At 64.3% G+C, this 21,970-nt stretch overlaps 1 protein-coding gene across 7 annotated transcripts; it reads left to right on the forward strand.

The window, feature by feature from the left end:
- Positions 1-597: 597 nt before the first annotated feature.
- LOXL3 (lysyl oxidase like 3) lies at positions 598-20,694 on the forward strand. Of its 7 annotated transcripts, XM_030006442.2 has the most exons (16): positions 598-710; positions 8,598-8,919; positions 9,589-9,752; positions 10,983-11,194; positions 14,437-14,496; positions 14,755-14,974; positions 15,290-15,470; positions 15,814-15,968; positions 16,818-16,991; positions 17,132-17,287; positions 17,544-17,706; positions 17,985-18,228; positions 18,776-18,891; positions 19,042-19,178; positions 19,662-19,773; positions 20,004-20,694. In XM_030006442.2, exons 2-16 carry the CDS (start codon positions 8,610-8,612, stop codon positions 20,075-20,077), a joined length of 2,478 nt encoding a protein of 825 aa, XP_029862302.1. In that variant the 5' UTR covers positions 598-710; positions 8,598-8,609; the 3' UTR covers positions 20,078-20,694. The 7 variants fall into 7 exon arrangements, 6 of the variants coding, with proteins under 6 accessions (XP_029862302.1, XP_029862304.1, XP_029862305.1 ...); XM_030006444.2 differs by lacking the exon at positions 17,132-17,287; XM_030006445.2 differs by lacking the exon at positions 16,818-16,991.
- The last annotated feature ends 1,276 nt before the right edge of the window (positions 20,695-21,970 follow it).

The following is a 21,970-nucleotide window of genomic DNA, read 5'->3' on the forward strand; positions in this document are numbered from 1 at the left end:
CTGGGAGGGAGGAGTGGAAGGAGAAAACGGTCACTGAAGGTTTCTCCTCCGCACCCTCCAGAGCCGGCTGCCCCCTGGCCCCGGGGGTGAGGAGGAGGTTGGGACAGGGGTGGCCAAGAAACCAGGAGCGGGGGGGCCTCCGGCAGCCCTGCCCTTGCCTGCGCCTTTGCATTCCCTGGCTTGCCGTGCCCGGAGAGCCGCTCCGAAGGGTGACAGCAGCCCCGTCCCTGTGCGCGGGGCTGCCGTGGGTCCCCCAGCCTGGACGGGGAGCTCGGTGCTCCCGCGCTGGTGGGACCCAGCGGCCACGGCCACGCGGGTGGGAGCAAGGCTCGGAGACCCTCCACGGGCGGGCGGGGAGGGCTGGGCTGTCCGGAGGAAGGCCCGGGGCTGTCCCCCACCCCGCAGCGGGCAGCTCCCCACCGCGGCCCTCGGAGCGGCCCCGGAGCGGCGGGGCAGCCCCCGAGGCTCCTGCCCGGGGCGGCGGAGCCGGGGGCGCGGGGCCCGTCCTCGCCGTACCGGCTGCGGGGCCGGGCCGGGGCGGCACGGGGCGGCCCCGGACACTTGGGCACGGCGCGGGGCGGGCCGGGGCGGAGAGGGGCGGCACGGGTCGGCACGGCACGGCTCGGCTCGGCTCGGCTCAGCCGCGCCGGCACTCGGCTGGACGCTCTCGCTCGGCGCTGCCGGAGCCGCGCAGCCCGCGGGGACGAGAGGTACCGCCCGGGGCAGCCGAGCGGGACCGGCCCGGCGCCGGCGGGGAGCGCGGCTCGGACCGGCGCGGCACCGGCCCGGGAGCGGCGGGGCTGGGTGCGCCGAGCCGTGCCCGGCGCCCGCGGAGCCCGTCCGGCCGTGTTACGGGAGGCGGGCGGGGGCGCGGGCGCCGGGGCTGCCGCGGCGGGGCTGCCGCCTCGCCGGCCCCGCGGGGCCGGAGCGCTGCGCCCGGGGGCGTGAGGAGCCGCGGGGCGGCGCGGAGCCGGGTGCGAGGGGGCCGGGGGTCCCTGGTCGTGCAGCCACCGGCGCCGGGGCAGGGCCCGGGGCCGCGTCAGCGTGCGGGGGTGCCGGCTTCGCTGCCGCAAGCCCCGGTTGTCGGAGCGCCCAGAGAGGATGGGGAGTCGTGCAGAGCCCTAAGCTGGGCCGCGTGTCCCTGTGTGGCGGGGTGGGAGAGCGTGGGCAGCGCCGGCCGCCTGCGCTTCCCACCACCCCGCAGACCCGGCAGGTTCGTGGGGTGCCGCATCGGGGCTGTGCGGCCGCGCCGTGTCCCCGAGCGAGCCGTGTGCAGGCTTCAGGAGGCTTGTTTGCTGAGCTGTGGTTTAGAAAGGCCGGTGGAGGCTCAGGATTTCCGTGAAGATGGAATTTGCTGTAGCCCTTGGAAGAGAGGATGGGTGAAGGGATGTGAGGCGTGAGGGCTGGGGGGGGGCTAGGGGAGCATTCTCTCTTCGCTGCTGGCCCTGCGTCTTCCCAGCTGCTCTCCAGAGGAGCAGGCAGGCAGCTGAGCAGGTCACCTGTCTCCCAGCAGCTCCCGATACTGAAAAGCCAGTCGATATGCTATCACTCCAAGCAGCCTGCCTCTCTGCTCCGGGGTGCCTGGGCCCCCCAGACCCGCCGCCTGCCCCTCAGCCCATCTGGGCTGTCGAGACCATGTGGCTGATGGCTGCAGCGTCTGCACATTCCTCCAGGGTCTTTCCTTCCCTCCTGCAGCTGGTTCCTCCCGGGGCTGCCCCTCCAGAGCCCAGGGGAGCCCAGAGCAGGCAAGCCCTTGGCAGAGCTGAGGGTCCTGCTGTGTGCTGGGAAAACTGGGTGGTGTTCGGAACTGCAAAGAGCTGTACTGTGACCTGCTGTGGCTCCTTAGAGGCTGACAGGGGGACATCAGGTAGCCCAATGGGGCTGGACCCAGAGACAGCAGGGGAAGGGAAGTGCAGCCCTGGCATGCACTCAGTGCTCTGCCCCAGCTGACACCCCGCAGAGCCCCGAGAGTTGGGGTGTGCTGTCCACAGCAGTGTCCCTGTCACTGCCCAGAATGGGGCCACGCAGTGGGACAATGTAGACAGGCACCCTGCCTTCTGGGCAGTCAGCTCCCAGCCAGCGGGAGGTGGGTGGTGTTAGGAGGTGTCACCAAGCCTGCCAGGGTGGCCGGGCTCCTGTGGTAGCCCTGGACTGCTCCCCAGTGTTTTTGGCACCAGTTCAGCTGCAGAGCCCTGCTGCCCTCCAGACCTTGGCTGGGCTCACCCCAGAGCTCTGATCCCATGGGGTCCCTGCAGTCAGGGAGCGGCCAGTCCCGGCCCAAGCCGGGTGGGTGTGTTGGGACTCCCCCCAGCTCATGCACACACGCTCCCGACACCCCAGGGCTGCCGGGAGCAGGAAGAGCGAAGCATGCCCGTCCAGGCAGCCGGGGTTGCAAAAGGGCCAGGCACTGGGCTGTGCGTGCTGGGGCCCTGGGGAGAAGGCGGGGGATGGAGCCCAGCACCTGAAGCCATGGGACCCACCAGACCTTCTCCTGCCCCGAGTGCTGGGGACGCGACCCCATGCTCTCAGGGATGTCCTGGTGTGGGCCTCGGCAGAGTGTGACTGTGTCACCCCTTAACCTTCCCAAGGAAGGATAAACAGAGGGAGCTTCTTCCTCCTTGTGCTGGCAGGTTTCCCAGGTCTTCAGTCGCTTGTGCTGCTCTTTTCTGAGTCCTTCCAGTTGTCAGTGCCTGGGTTGCTCCATGTCCCCGTGAGTGTGTCCAAGGCTGCTGCTGAGAGAGCATGTTCCCGTGGGGCCCACCATGGTCTGGCCCTTCCCTGCTGCTGTGGACTGGGATGTCATCCCCGTGCCACAAGGATGCCCTGCCCTTGGCTGCCCTAAGCATGCTGATCAAACATCCCAACTTGCCAGGGGCCCTCAGTTCATCAGGAGCTGCCCCTTCCCAAGACCTGTTTTCTGTTCACCGGGGTGTCACTGGGGCAGACCGATGTCCCTCTGAGTGGCCAGTGAGTGCCGAATGGCACATCAGATTTGAACAGACCTTGGGAGCCAACAGCTCCCCTGGGCTCTGGGCACCCCTTGTCAGCACCGCTCACCCCCGCCAGCACAGCTGAGCCGCTCCAGGAGGGGTAGCCCCTGTGCAAGACACAGTCGGGGGAGCGGAGAGGTGGTGGGGGCAGTGCCTGGCACAGGACCCCCCCATCGTCCGCTGGGGCAGGCAGAGCCAGTGAGGCTGGTGTGGGAGCAGGTTGAGCGGTGCCGTGGCTCCTGCTGCCATGCGGGGCTGCCCTCTGCACCGAAGGGTCTCTGTGTCCTTGCCGGCCTCGGCAGCGCAGGGCTGAGGCTAGAGGGGCGCGGGAAGCCCCAGGGTTTCAGCCCTGCAGGGCTCTTGGACACCCCACCACCAGCGCCAGCTGCACTGCGGGCCCGGAGATGGCTCGGGGCCTGTGCACGCCCAGCCGGGACATTCCTGAGGTTTCCTGGGCAGCGGCGAGGACCTGGGCTGCTCTCCGGCTCCCACACCCAGCATTCGCTTAGGGCCAGCCCGTCCTCCAGAGCCCTTTCTGCTTGCAGCGTGAGTGCTGCTGTGTGTCTTAGCCCACTCGCACGCCGGGGCAGGCACGTTCGATGCGGCACGGCACAGCGCAGGCTGGCCGGTGGCTCTGGCAGGAGCCCCAGTCCAAGACTGTCCCTGGCCAGAGCAGGCAGCTGGCAGCAGGACGGCTGGGGCACTGGGGCAGGTGAGGCTGGGCAGGACTGTGCCCGGCTCCTGTTGAAGATGTGCAGCGGCAGCGGCCAGGGGACATGCCTGGACACCCCATCCCTGTCCCAGGCGATTCCCGGCCCGCTGCCCCTCCCATGTGTGCTGGCTGGCAATGCCCAGGCTGTCTGCACCTCTGCCTTTTGCCCTCCCCACGGGATGCATGTGGTTCCTGCAGATTCCTGGTCCCCTGAAAGCACCAGCTCTCACATCCTCCCGTTATCTGCCGGTGGCACCAGCTGTCCCGTGTGCCGATAGGGTGGGAGCCGTCGCCCTTGTGGGACCCTTGCTCTCAGCAGGAATAGCCTGTGGAGGGTGGGCTAAGGGGTGCACCTTCCCCTGGCCAGAGGTGGGAAGGAGATGGGAAGTCCCCCTTGGGTCTCTTGTGCTGGGTGATCAGCCCCTCCAGGGTGGAGAGACACCCACCCCCCCCCCCGGCCTGTCTGTCCCAGCCAAAGAGCCCCAGCCCTGGCACAGACCTTGTACCCTCCTGCCGTGCCAGCCAGCAGGACTGCAGTCCCTTAAGGCTGCATCAGGGCTGGCCCTCCAGCTGGAGGGAAGGGGGCCCAGGCTGAAACTGGGAGATGCTGCGCACGGAGCAGCCCCATCCGCCGACCTGCAAAGCTGTGCCGCAGCTCCCCAGGGCAGCCTCGCCGGGGCTGGGGGTGGGCTCCCTGTCCAGGAGCAGCAGGCAGGACGGGGAGCAAAGCCTGCCAGCAGAGCGGGGAAGTCGGGCAGCGTCACATGGCTGGAGAAGAGCAAACGCACTGCTTGCATTTCAGAAAATGGAAAAAGTGATCTGGACAATGAGAGCCCTGTTAGCCTGACCTCCCTGGCACATGGACTCAGAGCACGTTCAGAGAGGGAGATAGTACAGAAACGGGGAAACGGCTTGTGCCGAGCCCCAGAGAGTTCACGCTGCCAGCCCGACAGCTATCCTAGGTTGGGTGCAGGAAGTGCTGTCGGCCTCTGCAGACCTCGGCAGGGCATTTCACTGGGAAATTCCAAGATGAGTGGCGGGAGCTGAGGACAGGCTGAGCTGCGAGGGCAGAGGAAGCGCAGTGGGGATGAGGGACGCTGGAGCCTGAGCAGAGGAAAGCCATGACCCAGGAGAAGAGTGCCGAGGGTGGCGGCAAGCTGGGGTTAATGCAAAAGTGGGTGGCAGAAGTTTGAGCAGGTTCAGGAGCAACTGAAGGACTGTGAGGAAGAGAAATCCACAGTGGGGTTTTAAAGACAGAGGCTGAGGTAACGGAGCTGGGGGTGCCAGAGTAGGGCTGCAGCAGGATGTCCCTGCCCTGTCCCAGGGCACCTCCTGCCACTGCTGTAGGGGTTGGGGTTTTGGACTGGGGTACGTTCGTCCTTGCCTCACACAGCCGTACGGCTCTCGCCCCGACCACCGTGGCGTCAGGATGTGGAGGCCCTCCCAGCATCAGCTCTTCTGGCCGTGCCCTGTGCCCAGCCGGACACAGGGCCAGGTGCTCGTCTGGCAGGGCTGTGAGACCGCAGGCACATCTGGGGCTGCCCCATGCCACTGCAGGGCTGGGGCTGAGACCTGTCATCAAGCCAAGCGGTCTCACTGACACTGCTGATTTTGGTGATCCTGTTCAGGCTGAGCGTACCAGATCCTGGAGGTCACACTGCTGGGGCTCAGCAGGGACTTGGTGCTTTGCCACACAAAGCCCAAGCACTTTCTCAAGTGCTGTGTTCTGGTCTCGGGTCCTACATGCTTTGTTCCTAAATGCACGGGCTTAAATTTTCCTTGTAGTCAAGGATACAGGCTACACGATGCCATTTTACCAGGCTGTCCAGGTCTGTTCCCATCACAGTTCTGCACACATTTCTGTGTTTGCAGACTGTACCAGGAGAGGACTTTTTTCCTCCTCCAGACACGGTTTTGCTTTGAAAAGCATGTGATCCTCACCAGAAAGCCCACTGAATGGTGACTTCCCCATTGTAACCACATTTTAGTTCCAGCAGGTGACCAGCTTTAATCCACTTAGTAGAAGGTGCACTGATTTTGTTGAATGCTAATTATTCATTAAAAGGTGGTGCAAGATGAATTGAATGCCTTCCAGTCTCAGCCTGTTATATCAACACACTTACTCCAATTAACCAAACCTGTGATCTCATAAAAGGTCATACCAGCTTTCTGACATGGACTATTTCTGCAGAATGGTGGAGATTGGCATTAATTGTGCTGCTGTCCTTTAGCATTGTATTGACCCATTGCAAAACAGCCTGGAGCCTGCCTGCAGCCCACATCAGCAGAGATCATCTTGCTCATTCAGTGCAAGCGCTGGTGAAGCTTTAGTCCTACTGCGCTTGCAGCTTTCCTACTCTCCTAAGGTGCGTTACAATTAGCACTGAGAGGGCCCAAATCTGTGTGTCTTGTGCAAAGTGGCATAGCTCTGAGGGTTTATAATGCTTCATTTGGGCAGGGGGGATGTGACTGATGGGCGGAATAAGAAGTGTTTTATTAACCGCTGTGAGATGGTAAGCTCACCCCTTCGCTGCTTTCCAGACAGAGCAGAGATGTGGATGGAGCATTCCTGCCCTGCCTGCCCCTGGCAAGCCCAGACACCCCCTTCCCCGAGCCGCTGGCAGGGCTGGGGTGGCCCTTTGCGCCTGCCCTCCTCTTTTTCCTGCCGTAACAGGCTGATTAAAAGGTTCAGCAAAGCGTTTCCCTGCTGCCTGCCCACAAATACGCTTCCTGCTGGGCTTTGTTTTGTTCTCGCAGTGCCAAAGCAGGCAGCTGAGGTGTGGGGAGCCCAGAGCCAGCTCCCACCAACCCCGGGGCTTGCCGGCTGCCCTGAGCCAGGGCGCGTTCCTGCTTGCTGCTGTGTCTCCATCAGCACTGTAGTGTCCCCCATGCCCCAGGCTGTGACAGAGGACAGAGCCGGATCCAGCACTGATGTGATTGCCCCAAGGGGGTTGGTGTGCTTCCCACCGCGATGTCTCGCATTGGACTGGTGGTGTTGGTCCTTGTTACCCCTCACCCTCTCTTCCTGACCATCTCTGCAGGCACTAGGGAGTGCCCATCCCAAGGGACTCGCTGCTCTTGGTGGCACCTCCAATGTGGCATGTGCCTGAAGGGGCAGGCAGGCAGCAGGGATGGGCCCCTTCAGGGAGTTTTGTTGGTGCGATGGGCGTGGAAAAGGGGCCGCCTCTGGACACTGTCTTGGTTCATCCTTGCACTGGGTCCAGGAAGCATTCCCAGAGGCTGGAAGGGTGACCTGGCCTCTGTCATCTGGAAGAGTGAACAGAGCAGGAACGGGGCCGATTCCTGCTAGTAGACCCTCTGTGGCAACCCTGGCCCAGATGCTGGCGGGGCGGTGGGTCAACCGCATCAGCCCCCAGCCCTGTGCTGGTGGCCAGGCTGACGGCAAGGCTCTGGAGAGGCTGTGCTATCCAAGGGGGGACTCCTGAGCCCCTTCGCTCTGTGGGGTCCCCATTCCAAAGCTGGTGCAGGGACCTTGCTGTTGCCCTGCAGGTGCTGAGGGGCCAGGAGCAAAGGGGCAACGTGAGGACAGGCCTTAGTCCAGGGAAAGGGGCTCCTACAGCACAGCACCTGAAGAGCAGCCGTGGTCCCTGAGGATGCCCCAATACACCCCTGCAGTCCCACTGAACTGGCACGTAGGCAGCGAGCCGTGAGAGAGCAGGGATGAAGGCTCTCAGGAAAGCGTGCTGGCTAAGGAAGCACACCGGCACCATGGGGAGGACCTGCGAGAAGGGTCCCTGCAGCACAGCCCCACGCTGGGAGCATGTGCGGGGTTTGCATTTGTTTTCCTTCCTCTGTAACCCTGTAGCTAAACATTGGAGTCAAATCACCCCTACCTGTGGGTAAGCCACACCTTATTCCTTTTAATGTTGCCTAATGACAAGCACAATCTGTGTGAGTGCAGCATGCAGGATCTGCTCTCAGGGTGGGGGATGTAGGGTGCAGAGACATATTTCTGGTGGGCCTGTCGCAGGGATCTCCCAGGTTTGGGGGTGTGCTTTCCCACCTGTGGAAGGGACTGGCTGCACGGGTGACGTGAAGCTGCGGTGGCGGGAGGCAGGCAGGTCACCGTGCCGGCGGTGCTGGGTGAGCATCGGAGCTTGGCTGTCAAAAGCATGGCGAGCCCAGCCTGGAGCGGGGCTGACACCGCCGGTGCAGAAATGCTGTTCCTGGGCTGCCACGGCACCCGCGGGGTTAAAGTGGTCCGTGACAGGGTAAATGGGAATAGCGCACTGGGAAGGGAAGGTGGTTCACAGAGAAGTGTTTTCACCATTGTTTGCCGATCGGACTGGTGCAGGAATACCACATCTCCCTCAGGTATTCAGGGAGCCACAGATGTTATTGGAGGGCTGGAGAAATGCTGCACAGAGAGCAATGTGAAAGGCTCCGGCTGCCTTGCTCCTCGCAGTGGGCAGGAGCATGGGCTGGCAGCCCCTCACCACCAGCAGCCGTTGCACTGCTCGTGGTGGATCAAGTTCCTGGCCGGTCCAGCTGGGCTTTCCCCGAGCCCTGGTCCTGCTCCAGCTCCCTCTGCTCTGGCGGCCGATCCCCGTCCTTTCCAGCTGACTCTCCTGGGGCTGACGCACACCCCTTTGCCTGTCTGCCATCACTGCCCTTTGGCGCAGAAGATGGAACCCAGCGGCACAGTGGGATTTCAGCAGCGGCCGTTCGCGGAGGGGTGCGACGTGCCGGGGAGGCACTGGGTGGGCAGCGAGAGTGGGCTGGCTCTGGCCAGGGACAAGATGCGTGGGCGTGCTGGTACTACACAGAGCTGTGTGTGAGCAGGGGGTTCAACCAGCACAGGGCTGGATCGGGGGAGCTGGTGTGTCAGCACAGCTTGTGCATCCCCCATACCCTGACCCTTTCTGCCCTTGCAGAGCCAAGCTGCCATGGGAAGCTGTGGCACGTGGGCATGGCAGGAGCTGCTGGTGCTGCTGAGCAGCGTGTGGCTGTGGGTGGGCAGCAGCCAGCCCACCCCCCCAGGCTCCACACACCCCCCCGGATCCCAGCTGAAGTTTCGCCTGGCTGGCTACCCGCGCAAGCACAACGAGGGACGCGTTGAGGTCTTCTACAACGATGAGTGGGGCACCATCTGCGACGACGACTTCACGCTGGCCAACGCGCATGTGCTGTGCCGGCACCTCGGCTTTGTGGCTGCCACTGGCTGGGCCCACAGCGCCAAGTATGGCAAAGGCATCGGTAAGAGAGGGGTGGTGGGCACAGCCCCCCATACTGCATGGGCTGGGGCCAGCCTGGCTGTGGCTGCACAGCAGCCTGTTGCCGTGCGTGCACTGTTGGCGAGGTGGTGGGTCTGGGGCAGGCAGGTCTTGTGTTTGCTGAGTGCCCGGCAGTGTGCGCCTATGTGCGCACACGTGCATGTATGCACATGCAAAGCGGGCTGGGAAACTCTGCATGTTTGTGTGTGAGCTGCTGTGCATGTATCCAGGGCATAGGGCGGTTGCAGGCATGCGCTACAGCTGCTGGGCTGTGCTTGCCCCTGGGTGGTGTAGGGGGGCTGCAGGTCTGGGCTGGTATGGGCATATGGTGCAGAGATGTAGCAGGCCATGCTGCAGGTGAGCTGCTGTACAGACCCCAGGGTGCACATTACATGGGAGCTTTACGTTTGGCAGAGCAGCCCCTTGGGGAGGTGGAAACTCCCCATCTGCAGATCCCCCACTCGGGTCTTTACTCTTGGCATTTCGGTGGCCTTAGCTTTGTGCCGAGGGAGGGCTGCCCCCAGCCCAACATCCACACTCCTGCTGTACACCTGCATCATCCCTGGCCATGCTCTATGGGCACCTTTCCTGCTCCTGGGGGGATGCTGCATGGGCTTGGCCCCTCCTCACCCCTGGCCCTGGTGTCTGGCAGGGCGGATCTGGCTGGACAACGTGAATTGTGCCGGAGGCGAGAAGAACATTGGGGACTGCAAACACCGGGGCTGGGGGAACAGCGACTGCAGCCATGAGGAAGATGCAGGTGTCATCTGCAAGGATGAGCGCATCCCAGGCTTCAAGGACTCCAACGTCATCGAGGTGAGGAAGCTGCTGGCCAGGGTGGACAGCCGGTGCTGCCCCTGCTCGGGAACCCGCAGAGCTAGCTGCCGGGAGCCCTGCTGTGGGTCAGCCCTGCCATGGGGCAGCCCAGCCTGGCCTCAGTCCTCCCTGAGTAGTCGGGAAGCAGCTCCCCCACCACACACTGGCATGCTTCCACGTGCAGGACCAGGGGACCCTTTCGGTGCCTTCCCTCAGCCCTAGCACAGGAGCTGTCCCCATCTCCCCACGGAGAGGGGAGCATGCTACCCCACTGCCCCGGCACCCTGGACCCGCAGTGCCCCTGAGTCGCATGAGCACCTATTTCCCTGGGGTGCCCCAGCCCAACCCCGCTCTGGGGCCATAGGGAGCAGTTGGCACTACGGCGGGCAACCCTGCAGCAGGCACATCCCTCCCCTGCCCTGCCCTGCATGGGAGCGCGGTGCTGCCGCAGCCTCCCCCGAGCATCCCGAGCTGCTGCTTCCCCCAGCAGCTTCTCTGCGCCAGGGGGTCTCTCTCACACCTCTGCAGCCTGTTTTCTTCTTTCTCCTGCCTGCCGGGGACCCTCAGTCCCAGACCTGCTTCTCTACGCTGCATTCCTCCAGCACGCTTGGCCTCTCCCTCTCTCTCCTTCTCTCTTCCAGGCTCTCTGTTTCTCAGACCAGCTCTCGTGGCTGCTCTTGCCTTCTCAGCTGGGGCTCCTGTCCCCCCCAGCCACAGTGCCTGTGGAGGACGAGGCTCTGCTCAGGATGTGGCTTGGGTGTGGGGACATGGCACAGCTCTGGGCACAGGGCAGCAGGTCTCCTGCGAGGCGAGGGGGGCTGGGGCCATGTCCTGCAGGCTGTGCCCGGTGTCCCAGCACCCCCTGCTGCTATCCTGCTCTGGGTGGGTGCCTGCGCTTGGGGCGGTCTGGGCACCCTCCCTCCGGGTGCAGGATCCTGAGGTGACGGGATGGCAGCGGTGGCTCTCCTGGCTGCGCTCCCAGGAGGTGCACCTGGGGGTCCGGGGGGTGGGGGCACTGGCTGCACAGGATGGGATTAGGTCCTTGGCCGCCCAGGGCCATCGGATGTGGCCTGCAGGGATGCAGGACCTGGCCGTCCCTGTTCCCCACCTGGGACTGGGGACCCCATCTCCTGCAGGTGTCTGCATCCTTGGGGCATCCCTGGCAAAGGGCTGGCAGGGAGCCAGGGCGGCGGGGTGCAGCGCAAGCCTGGGCTGACCTGCGCCCTGCAGACCGAGCAGAGCCATGTGGAGGAGGTCCGCCTGCGGCCGGTGGTGGCCGGGGCCCGGAGGCAGCTGCCGGTGACGGAGGGCATTGTGGAGGTGCGCTACAAGGATGGCTGGGCACAGATCTGCGACGAGGGCTGGGACAGCCAGAACAGCCGTGTCGTCTGCGGCATGATGGGCTTCCCTGCTGAGAAGAAGGTCAACAGGAACTTCTACAAGTGAGTGAGGCCAGCAGGGAGCCCGCGGGACTGGGGTGTCAGAGCAGAGCTGGGGGCACGGGGCTGGGGCAGAGCCGGGGACAGTGCCAGGGACACAGGGCAGTGCTGGGGGGACAGCATGGGGGGCCATGCTGTTGGGCGTTGTGGCTTCCCAGCGTCCCTCCCATCCCTGCTGCTCACCAGTCCTAGCCCCAGCTGGCTGTATGGGCACTCGCTAACCAAGCTGGGGGGCCATGGCGTGGCTGGGGGGCCGTGGCTGCCCACTTGCCCCATGCAGTACTGCAGAGGATGCTCCAAGATGGCAGCTTTTGCTCCCTGTCAGTGGTACACCTCCGCATTTCCCTCCGGTGTGGAGTGCGGAGGTCCCTGTCCTGAGGGAAGGTTTGCAGATGAGCCAGGCAGGGGTGCCCCAGCAGCACCATGGCCCGAGCGAGGGGGGTGGGCATGGACATGCTGTCCACGGCGTGGTGCCCGGTGCTCCACACACCCGTGACCGGGCAGCTGCGGTGTTGCTCCCGCAGGCGGTTGAAGCGCACAGCCAGGATGAAGGGCCAGACCCTGAGGCCAGGCCGCAGGTAAGGGGCCGGGTCGCCCCATCTGCTGAGCCCTTGGCAGAGCTGGGCTGTCCGGCCTCGCCGGTCTCTGCCGTCGGAACGGATGCTGGCGCAAATGGATCCGGACGGAGCAGACCGAGGGCCCGGGCTGTGCTGGGCAGGCAGGACAAACCCCACCCCGGGGGGTCTTGCCTGTGCACACCGGGGTCCCCCATCCCCCATGAGAGACAATCTTTCTCCCCGGCCGGCCGTGCCCCAGGCAGAGCAGCCCCCATCCCATGCACCAGGTCAGAGTCCTGGCACGGGGGTTAGGGTCTGCAGCGCAGACCCACTGTGGGCAGGATCCCCTGGGAGGCACGGAGAGAGCTGCGGCGTCCTGTGCTGCAGCCCCACAGGGACCAGGAGGCCTCAGAGCGGAGCCGTCTCTCCTGGTGGATGGGGAAGGAGGGCTGTGGAAATGGGCTGCTTTCTTGCAGAAAGCAGCAGTGGGGAAGCTGGAAAGGCTGTGCACCCCTCCATTCCCCGCAGGGTGGGTTGGCAGTGTGGGCTGGCGCGGGCATGAGAGCACTTGCTCAGCAGTGCTAGCAGTGCTGGTCACCAGGGTGATGGGCACGGCAGTGCTAGCAATACTGGGCACTGGTGTGATGGGCACGGTGTGGCAGGTCTTGTCCCGAGTGCTGCATCTGCTCAGGATCTCTTGTACCCTCTGCCCACTTGCTCTTGCTGCCTTTCTGCCAGTCCCACGGGATAGTCTGGCCGCGCTTTCCTTCCATCCCTGAACCCTGCTGCCAGATTTGGTGGTGGGTGCAGCGAGCCAGAGCCCATCCTCTCTGGTTTATGGCATGGCACCTCTCGCCTGAGCCTACTGCCGCATGGGGACACTGCTCTGCCCCCAGCACATCACCTTGCCCTGGTCCCACCACCTTCCCGATGCCAAAGGTGCCCTACACTCTGGACCCATCACGAGCTCTTCTTTGTGACACTTCCCAGCTTTGTGTCCACAACAGGCGTCCTTGCCAGCTTCTGCAGCCGTGCCTGCGCTGGTGATGGAAATCCAGATGGGGTCAGCCCGTGGGGTCTCCTCAAACCCCCACCACAGGTCCCGCTTACTTCAAAGTGCTGTTATTTGTCTGGTTTGGTGCTGATTGCCCCTTTTCCAATGAGCAGGTATTTCCCCTGCAGAGCAGGGTGAAATGCTTTGCGAAGTCCATGAAGCTGTGGTCTGTTGCCTTCTCTCTGCCCGGAGCAGGAGCTGTCTCCTGAAAGCCATGTGCTGGTTTGACAGGGCTGATCAATTTGGGGCTGCATGGCTGCAGTCATACGTGGGGTCACAGGCTAATACAGGCTGGAAGGGACCTCAGGGAGTCCTGGTCCAACCCCCCGCATGGAGCAGGGCCAGCTGTGGGTCAGCCCAGGACTTCATCCAGTTGGCTTTTGAAAAGCTCCAGGAATAGAGATCCCACAGCCTCATGGCCTCTGCTCCAATGGTGAACAGCCCTCATGGGGAAAAAGTTTCCCTTACACTGAGTCTGAACCTCGCGTTGCCAATCACGCCTATTTTCTCTCATGCTCTTCCCTCCTGCGGCTGGAAGAGCTGGGCTCTGGCTCCCTGACAGCCCCTTGCAGGTGCAGGTCAGCTGCTGTCAGAGCCCCCTGAAGCCAGCTCAGCCCCAGGTGGGAGCAGCCCCGTGCCCCCGTCTCTCCTCCAGCCCCAACTGTCTTGGTGGCTCTCCTCAGGGCTCACACTGCTTAGCTGATGTTTCTGGTACTGGGGACTGAAAACCGGGTGCAGGATCAAGATGTGGTTTCATGAGTGTGAACGGGCGCTGATGTCCTCCGGCCAGCCGCTTGAATCCCGGCTCCTGGTAGCCCCATGCTGTGTCCTGGGGCTTGCTGGGCTGTGCAGGCTGACCTGAATCTGCTACTGGCCAGCGGGATCAGTTCCCAGGCTTGGTTTTGTCTTGTCCCTGGGTGGGTGTCAGTCACCTGCCCTGTTTTAGGGTACCTCGCTCTTCACTCCTTGTGGTCCCTGGGGTTTTGGCCCTGCTCGGCATCTTCTCCCTGAATGAAGCAAAGCATTTGAGCGTGTTGGGACTGTACATGTGTGCCAGGGCCCAGGCAGCCTCTTCTCCACGCCGCTCAGCGTGCGCCCGGGGAGCTCCCCTCGCTGGCAGTGGGTCCTTGCAAGCCTGCAGCGAGTCTCACCATGCCCCATGGCACCGGGGAGAGCACCCGCCACCTTCCCCGCTTGCTTGGTGCTGTGCTTCCTCGGCGCCCTGCTCCCCTTGGAGCACAGCACAGTGACGTTGTCTGGTGTCTGGACAAGGACATGGGCGCACCTCGCTTGTACCCAACAGATCAAATCGTTGCTGGTGGTGTTTGATCTTCTGCTGTGTGACAAGGCAGCGCGGGATGTTGCTGCATCCGGCACAGTTTCCTGGTGGGACGTGGGCAGGAAACTGCATCATTGCTGTAGAGGGCAGTTGTGTCACATTGCTGGCAGCAGATGATGCCATTGCACCCATGCGCGACACAAAGGGGACGTGCATGAGTCTCCCTGGGGGGCCAACGTGTCCAATTCAGTCTTCAGTGAAAGTCGGGGCAGGCTGTGCTCCCTGTGTCACTGCAGCCAGCAGAGGTGACAGCCTGAGGCCCCGGGCTCCTTGATGGTTGTTTTCTGTTTTCCAGGCTGGCCTCCAAATCTCAGCCTAAACAAAAGCGCAGGGAGGACGTAGGGTCCAAGAAGAGGTAAATGGCTCCAGCGGAGAGCCTGAGTGCCAGGATCCCTGCTCAGCCTCGCCAGAGCCGTGCGTGTCCCCATGCTGCCAGGGACATGGGGCAGGCAGCTGGCGAGGAGCGGGTGACCTGCAGGCACAGCGCATCTCTCCCTGGGGGACAGTGCAAGGGGCACGGACAGAAAGTGCAGCTGCAGGCAGGGCAGCCATTGATACCTCCACTGCCGGCTGGCCGTGCTGGTCGTGTCTCAGGGCTCCTCTCTCCTTGCAGGCTGTTCACGGAGCGGCAGCAGCTCAACTACCGCCTGCACTCTGTGTCCTGCACGGGGACGGAGGTGCACCTCTCCATGTGTGCCTTCGAGTTCTACCGGGGCAACGCCTCGGCCGCCTGCGGGGCCGGCATGCCCGCCGTCGTCAGCTGCGTGCCCGGGCCCCTCTTTGCCACTGGCAATGCCCACAAGAAGAAGCAGCGCCAACAGCAGCAGAGCCAGGTGAGCCCCGTGGGGAAGGGGCCGAGTCCTGCAGTGGCCCACAGCTGGCTGCTGCCCTGCTGTAGAGCTCTGTCCCTCAGGCTGCACCTGAGAGCGGGTGTTCAGGTCCCTGGGTGACCACCTCATGGCGCAGGACGTGGGGATGGTGTCCTGTCCCTGCGCATCCCAGGAGTCATGGCTAGCAACCTCTGTGCTGCACTGCGTTGTGCCACACTGTGCCACGCCATGCTGCGCTGCGCTGCGCCGCACCGTGCCGTTCAGCACCACACCATACCGTGCTGTCCCGTACCATGCCCTGACCCTGCTCCCCTGCAGCCACGGATCCGGCTAAAGGGTGGCGCGAAGGTTGGCGAGGGCCGTGTCGAGGTGCTCAAGAGCAGCGAGTGGGGCACCATCTGTGACGACCGCTGGAACCTGCTGTCAGCCAGCGTGGTGTGCCGTGAGCTGGGCTTCGGCAGCGCCAGGGAGGCCCTCACCGGGGCACGCATGGGCCAAGGTGAGGGTGCTGGGGGCCACGGTGAGGGTCCTGGGGTGGAGGGGCCAGGCATCACCTCCTGGGCCTGCATATGAGGCACTTGTCCAGGCACAAGGCTCTGCTGGGCTGGGGAGGGCCATGGCCGGGCTTGTCCCATGGGCGCCTGGCTGCCAGTCGCACATGGTGCAGGGCTTGCCCCAAGCATCCCCAGGGGACTCTGGCCGCTCGACTGTGCTGCCCTGGGCAGCAGCCGTGGGGGCCAGGAGTGCACTGGACTCCCTCGATGGATGCCAAGGAGCAAGGACAGCCATGGGGACGGTATGGCCGTGGCTGTCCCTGTGTCACATGCTATTCCCCCCGGCAGGGACGGGGCCCATCCACATGAACGAGGTGCAGTGCCTGGGCACCGAGAAGACCCTCTGGAGCTGCCCCTTCAAGAACATCACGCAGGAGGACTGCAAGCACACAGAGGACGCGGCCATCCGCTGCAACATCCCCTACATGGGCTACGAGACTCTGGTGCGCACCGTGGGGGGCTGCCAGCATCCGTGGGACCATGGTGCCGGGCAGATCCCGGCATCGGGGCCCCCGGAGCAGGGTGCTGGGGGAGGGCCCACGGGACCCGCTGTGGGATGGCCCATCATCTCTCCTCCTCTGGACCCCATCGCGCCCCACGCATTTCCCCCTGGTCTGTGGCAAGGCTGCCCTGGGGGGCTCGGGGATTTTGCAGGTGGGAGTCCCAAGCTGCCCCTGTGAGGAGAGGGGCGGAAGGGAGGCCACGGGGGGGTCTGGGCACCCTGTGGTGCCCCGCTGCATGGGGTGGTGTGGGGCAGCTGCTTCCTGCTGTTCTCTCTCCCTGCTGCCAGCCTGTGCCAGCTCCCCAGCAGAAGCACCAGAAAAAAAATCACTGTGGGCCAACCAAGACAGATTTTTTTATTTTTTTTTACTGATGATGAAATGAGCAAATGGAGCTCTGTGTTCCTGTTTGCCCTGGCCTGTCATTTCATCCACTTCAGGCTTTTTAATCATATTTAACTCTCTCATACCTGTCATTTCTGAAATGAGAATGCCATTTCAAAATGAACAATTTTCCCTGCTTTGGTGCGACAATTCCCAAACTCACAAGCAATTTCTTGGCCCCAAACCCACCATTTTTGGTGAGTTCCCTGCCGACCAAAGCTGTGCCTGACTCTACTCAGCTCCTGGCTGCCACCTCCCCACGTGTCCTGAAGCCCCCAGCCCAGAGCCCACCCAGGCGCTGCAGCACTGGGGACGGGGGACTGGGGAGGACTGTCCTGCGGGACGTGGCCCCAGCAGCAGGAGCATCACTTGTGATGATGATGATGCTGCCACTGCCTTTCTCCACAGATTCGGCTGAGCGGGGGCCGGAGCCGCTTTGAGGGGCGGGTCGAGGTGGCGGTGGGGGCTGGCGACGGGGACCAGCCCCGCTGGGGTCTGGTCTGCGGCGAAGGCTGGGGTACGCTGGAGGCGATGGTGGCCTGTCGCCAGCTGGGTCTGGGATTCGCTAACCACGGCTTACAAGTAGGTGCCAGTGCCAGCTTAGCCAGGGCAGCGAGCCACCACCACTGCTCCGCGGGGACGGGGACAGGGACGGGACAAGGATGGGGTGGGAGGCAGCATGGCGCGGGGTGCCTGCTTACGGCCCCAGGGCTTCCCCGCAGATCCGCCTAGCCGGCGGGAGGACGGCGTTTGAGGGCCGCGTGGAGGTGAAGCGAGGCAGTAAGTGGGGCATGGTGTGCAGCGATGGCTGGACCACTAAGGAGGCGATGGTAGCCTGTCGCCAGCTCGGCCTGGGCTACTCCGTGCACGCGGTGACGGTAGGTGCCGGCGGGGAGGCCCCCAGGTGACACCCCAGCGAGCACAAGCACCGGCGCTTCCCGGACGGCCATGGGGCTGTATGGGGGGACAAAGGGACGTGGCCGCTCCGTGCCGTGGGATGGGACCCTTGTGGGCAGCCTGGGCGTCTGGGCAGGGCTGTGCTGTGGCGGGGCGCTGGCTGCAGCCCGGCACGTGCGAGCCAGGGCACCCACAGCAGCCAGCCCTGCCGCCCAGCTTGTCTCGCCCCCTCCCCAGGAGACGTGGTACTGGGATGCCAGCAACGTGACGGAGATGGTGCTGAGCGGGGTGAAGTGCGCTGGCCATGAGATGTCCCTGAGCCACTGCCAGCACCACGGCACCAGCCTGAACTGCAGGAACACGGGCACGCGCTTCGCTGCAGGTGTCATCTGCTCTGAGAGTGAGTGGCGATGGGGTCTGCGGGCGATGGTGCTGTGGGGCCAGGGGCTGCAGATAAAGGGGCTGTGCGAGCAACGGGGCTGCGGGCAATGGGGTTTGCAGATGACAGGGCTGCGGGGTCGGCCTGTGCCCAGCTGATGGGGAGGGCACGCGTTCCCCCCGGCTGGCTCAGCCCTGCTTGCGCTGGGCGCCCGCCCTATCCCTGCTGCTTGCCCGGTCCCTGCCACCCGCCGAGCAGCGGGGTGGCTGTCCGTCCCTGAGCAGCCGCCTGCTCCCCAGCCGCCTCCGACCTCCTGCTGCACGCCCCGCTGGTGCAGGAGACGGCGTACATCGAGGACCGGCCGCTGCACATGCTGTACTGCGCCGCCGAGGAGAACTGCCTCTCCAGTTCGGCCCGCCTGGCGAACTGGCCCTACGGGCACCGTCGCCTGCTCCGCTTCTCCTCCCAGATCCACAACAATGGTCGCGCCGACTTCCGCCCCAAGGCTGGCCGGCACTCCTGGGTCTGGCACGAGTGCCACCGGTGCGTACATGGCACGGGTGGGGATGGGCACGCAGGCAGGGTAACATCCTGGCTCGGGGGGGGATCGGGTGATGGTGCTGCTGCGGTGGGCCGGCGAGGGTGATGCTGGTTGAGGGTGAAGCCAGGTGAGGCACAGAGTGTGGGGGAGGCACCTTCTGCTGCCCAGGGTCCAATTTTGCCTGCTTTGGCTCAGGGCTATCCCTGGATGAGCAGCGCTGGGGATGGGGGGGCAAGGACCGGGCTGCAGGCTGTGCCCTGCAGATGAGCTCCCCCCCGCCTGCCTGGGCCACCTGGCTGGGGACAGCCATGTCCCCTCCCAGTGCAGGACTGAGCTCTGCCCGACCTTGCAGCACTGCGGCCCCAGAGCAGGGGCTGTGGGGACCTTTCCTGACAGCGAGGGGCTGGGCAGGTGGTGGGACGCCTGCCGCAGCGCAGGGCGAGTCTCCCGTGCAGTGCGTGGGTCTCCTCCTCTGCCCCGAGCATCCTCCAAGCTCCCCAGCATCCAGGCACTGGTGCAGCCAGTGCGCTGCAGGGCTCCCTCTTGCAGGCACTACCACAGCATGGATATCTTCACCCACTATGACATCCTGACCCCCAATGGCACCAAGGTGGCAGAGGGACACAAGGCCAGCTTCTGCCTCGAGGACACCGAGTGTGAGGAAGGTGGGTGCCGTGAGGTTTTGCAGCACCGTCCCTGCCCACGTCCCTGCCGTGGGGCTGTCTGTCCCCAGCCGTTGCGCGTGCTGGGGCCAGGCTGGGCGGGCGATGCGAGGGCTGCAGCAGGGATGAGACACGATCTCTTCCTGCCTGCAGATGTGGCCAAGCGGTACGAGTGTGCCAACTTTGGGGAGCAGGGCATCACTGTGGGCTGCTGGGACCTGTACAGGCACGACATCGACTGCCAGTGGATCGACATCACCGATGTCAAGCCAGGCAACTACATTCTGCAGGTGCTGCAGCTGAGCCACCCCTGGCTCCTCTTACAACCCTCCCATGTGCACCCCCACCCTCTGCCCTGCACCCCCAGCTCTCCATGTGCCCCAGCCACCCGGCCCTCCCTCCCCTGCTCTCTGAGCAGGTTGGAGCATGGTGGGGCTGGCAGGGTGTGTGCTGGTGTGTGCCTGTCCTCGTGCCCGGAGACGTGCAGGGCTTGCATGGGAACTACTCAGGCATGCTTCAGCCCAGGTTTTCTGGCTCAGAGCAACACTGCTGATGGGCACATGGTGCACAATGACAGGGCCACCCCACCATAGCAGCAGCCACCGGCTCCTTGGAGCCCTCCAGCACATCCCACTACAGATGGGGAGACAAGTCCTGCTGGGGCTGGGGTGCTGGGCGTCATGTCATAGGCAGCAGCTCCGGTGAGGCTGGGAAGGCCAAGCTGACAAGGTGTGGGGCAGGGGGCTGCAACCCTCACTGTCAGTGCCCCACAGGTCGTGATCAATCCCAACTTCGAGGTGGCAGAGAGCGACTTCACCAACAACGCCATGAAATGCAACTGCAAGTATGACGGGCACCGCATCTGGGTACACAGCTGCCACATCGGTAATAGCCCCGGGATGCGGCAAGGGCACGCTGGGGCATGGGGGTATCCTGGCAGAGTGCCCCAGGAGGAGGGCGAGCAGGGTGCTGCCGGGCTTGGGGTGGGATGGCCGGGCTGGTGTGGGGAGGCAGGGGCGGGGGTCCCGGGGGCAGCTACAGTGGGAGCGGAGGTGCTGGCAGGGCAGGCGACATGCAGCACTGGAGCTGACAGCTCTCATCCTCTGCCTACCCAGGCGATGCGCTCAGCGAGGAGGCCAACAAGCGGTTTGAGCAGTACCCGGGTCAGCTCAACAACCAGATTTCATAGGATCCTGGCCCTCAGGGAGATGGGCATCTCCCTCCCTCATCCTGCACGGGTGGGAGGAAGCTGCTGGGGGGCCGGCGGGGAGGCCTCATGCCTGGCACTGCTGCCACCGTGCCCTGCCGGGGATTGCCCAGGACTCGCCATCGCCAGCTGCCCTTCCCCACCTTGGGGAGCTGGTGCAGGAGGCACTGCATACCTGCACCTCCCAGCCTGGGGCCACCACCCCAACCACTGGCCAGAAGACTCTGTGCCCACATCCCCTAGGCTGCGGCACATGGGGTACAGTCCAGGAGGTCCTGTACCCCCCACTGTGCCCCCCTCTGCTCCCAGTCCCTGCTGTCCCAGCTGCACCCAACCTCCTGTTCCCCCGTTCTGCCCTGGTTCCTCTCACCCCCACAGCCTTCCCCTGGGCTCTGCCCTCAGCTGGCCCCAGGACCCACCACCCACGCAGGGACTTGCACCCCTGCACGGCCCCGGCCGAGCCCCAGGGAGCCCCTTGTCCCGAGGATGGCGTGGCTTCCCTGCCCTGGCAGCACTGCCTCCGGCTGCCCAGCAGTGGTTCCCACACCCATCTCTTAGCTGTAATTTTATTTTCTCTATAAAGTTGTTAGTTCTATTTCCCCAATGGCTGGTGGCTCTTCTCTGGGCTGGGACGAGGAGCCTGGCAGGACCGGGAGGCACAGTGTGGCTCATGCTGCAGGACTGGCCAGCACACTCTGGCAATGAGCGTGGGACCTGCCCCCCTGTCCCCTGTCCCCACCTCCAATACCCACATGGAGCAAGGAAGCTCCCCCCTGCCCATGCAGGCCTGGCTGGGCAAGGACTAGCCCCACACCAGTACCCTGGAAGATGCCTGCACCACCCTCAACCAGGGCTGGGCTAAAGAAAGACAGTACTGGTCATTCTGGGAGAAGCCCGTGTGGGTGAGAGGAAGGGGCCAGCAGGAGCCAAGCGTAGCTGCTCTGGCCTGAAGCAGCCCCACAGCATTGCACCCATGGGAACAGACGGGGCTGCCCTGGTGCAGCAAGGATAGGTGAAGTGCTGGTTCCCCCACACCAGATGCAATGCAAACGTTACTGAGCAGAAATCCCACCACAGGGCTGTGACCCACAAGGATTGCAGTCTTGCAGCAGAGATGGGCTACCTCAACTGGTGCGGAGGGAACAGAAGCGCTTGGGGCAGAGAACAAGGACATGATACAAGGGCAAAGGGAGGGACACCCCAGCTCCTGCGGCTCTTGCACCTCAGCCACATGCTCTGGTCCCATCTACAGCAGAGAGCAGCACGGAGAGGCAGCTTCAGCCACCTCCACATTGCTGGAGGACAGACCGCTCCTCCCGGTGCCCAGGGAGGAGGAGAGGGGCAGCCGGTGGCTGGGCTGGGGCAGGCCCTGGCTCCAGGCAATGGAAAGCACTGCGGTCAGTGCAGCCGGAGCAGCTATGTGAGAAACACCGCCCGGCGTCTCAGCTATTTCCCCTGCAAGCAGCTGGCTGGGGCTTGCCAGGGGAGCAAATTCCTCTGGCGAGGCCAGGGCCGCCTGAAAGGAGGCCTGTTCTCTGGGGCGGGAGGAGCGCAGGGGGGGGGAGCAGCGGCTCAGAGCCGCCCTTCACCACAGCACCCCCAAGGAACTATGGTTCTTTCATCTTCTAAAAATAACAGGCAGGGGCGAGGGCTCGGAAGCCCCATCACGGGCAGGGCCTGGCTCAACACGCGCACTCCTCCCGCCGGAGCTGGGCCGGACACAGCCCCTCAAAGCAGCCCTTGCTGCCGAACTGCCTGCCTCCCGCAGCCTCTGGCAGGGGCCGGAGCGGAGCAGGGGCTCTTCCAGGAAGGCGAGGAACAGACAGAGCTGCTCCTTCCCAGAAGGGCCGGCTGGGCTTTCGGCCACCAGCTGCA

This window comes from Aquila chrysaetos, unplaced genomic scaffold (genome assembly GCF_900496995.4).
Source record: "Aquila chrysaetos chrysaetos unplaced genomic scaffold, bAquChr1.4, whole genome shotgun sequence".
Classification (NCBI taxonomy): Eukaryota; Metazoa; Chordata; class Aves; order Accipitriformes; family Accipitridae; genus Aquila; species Aquila chrysaetos.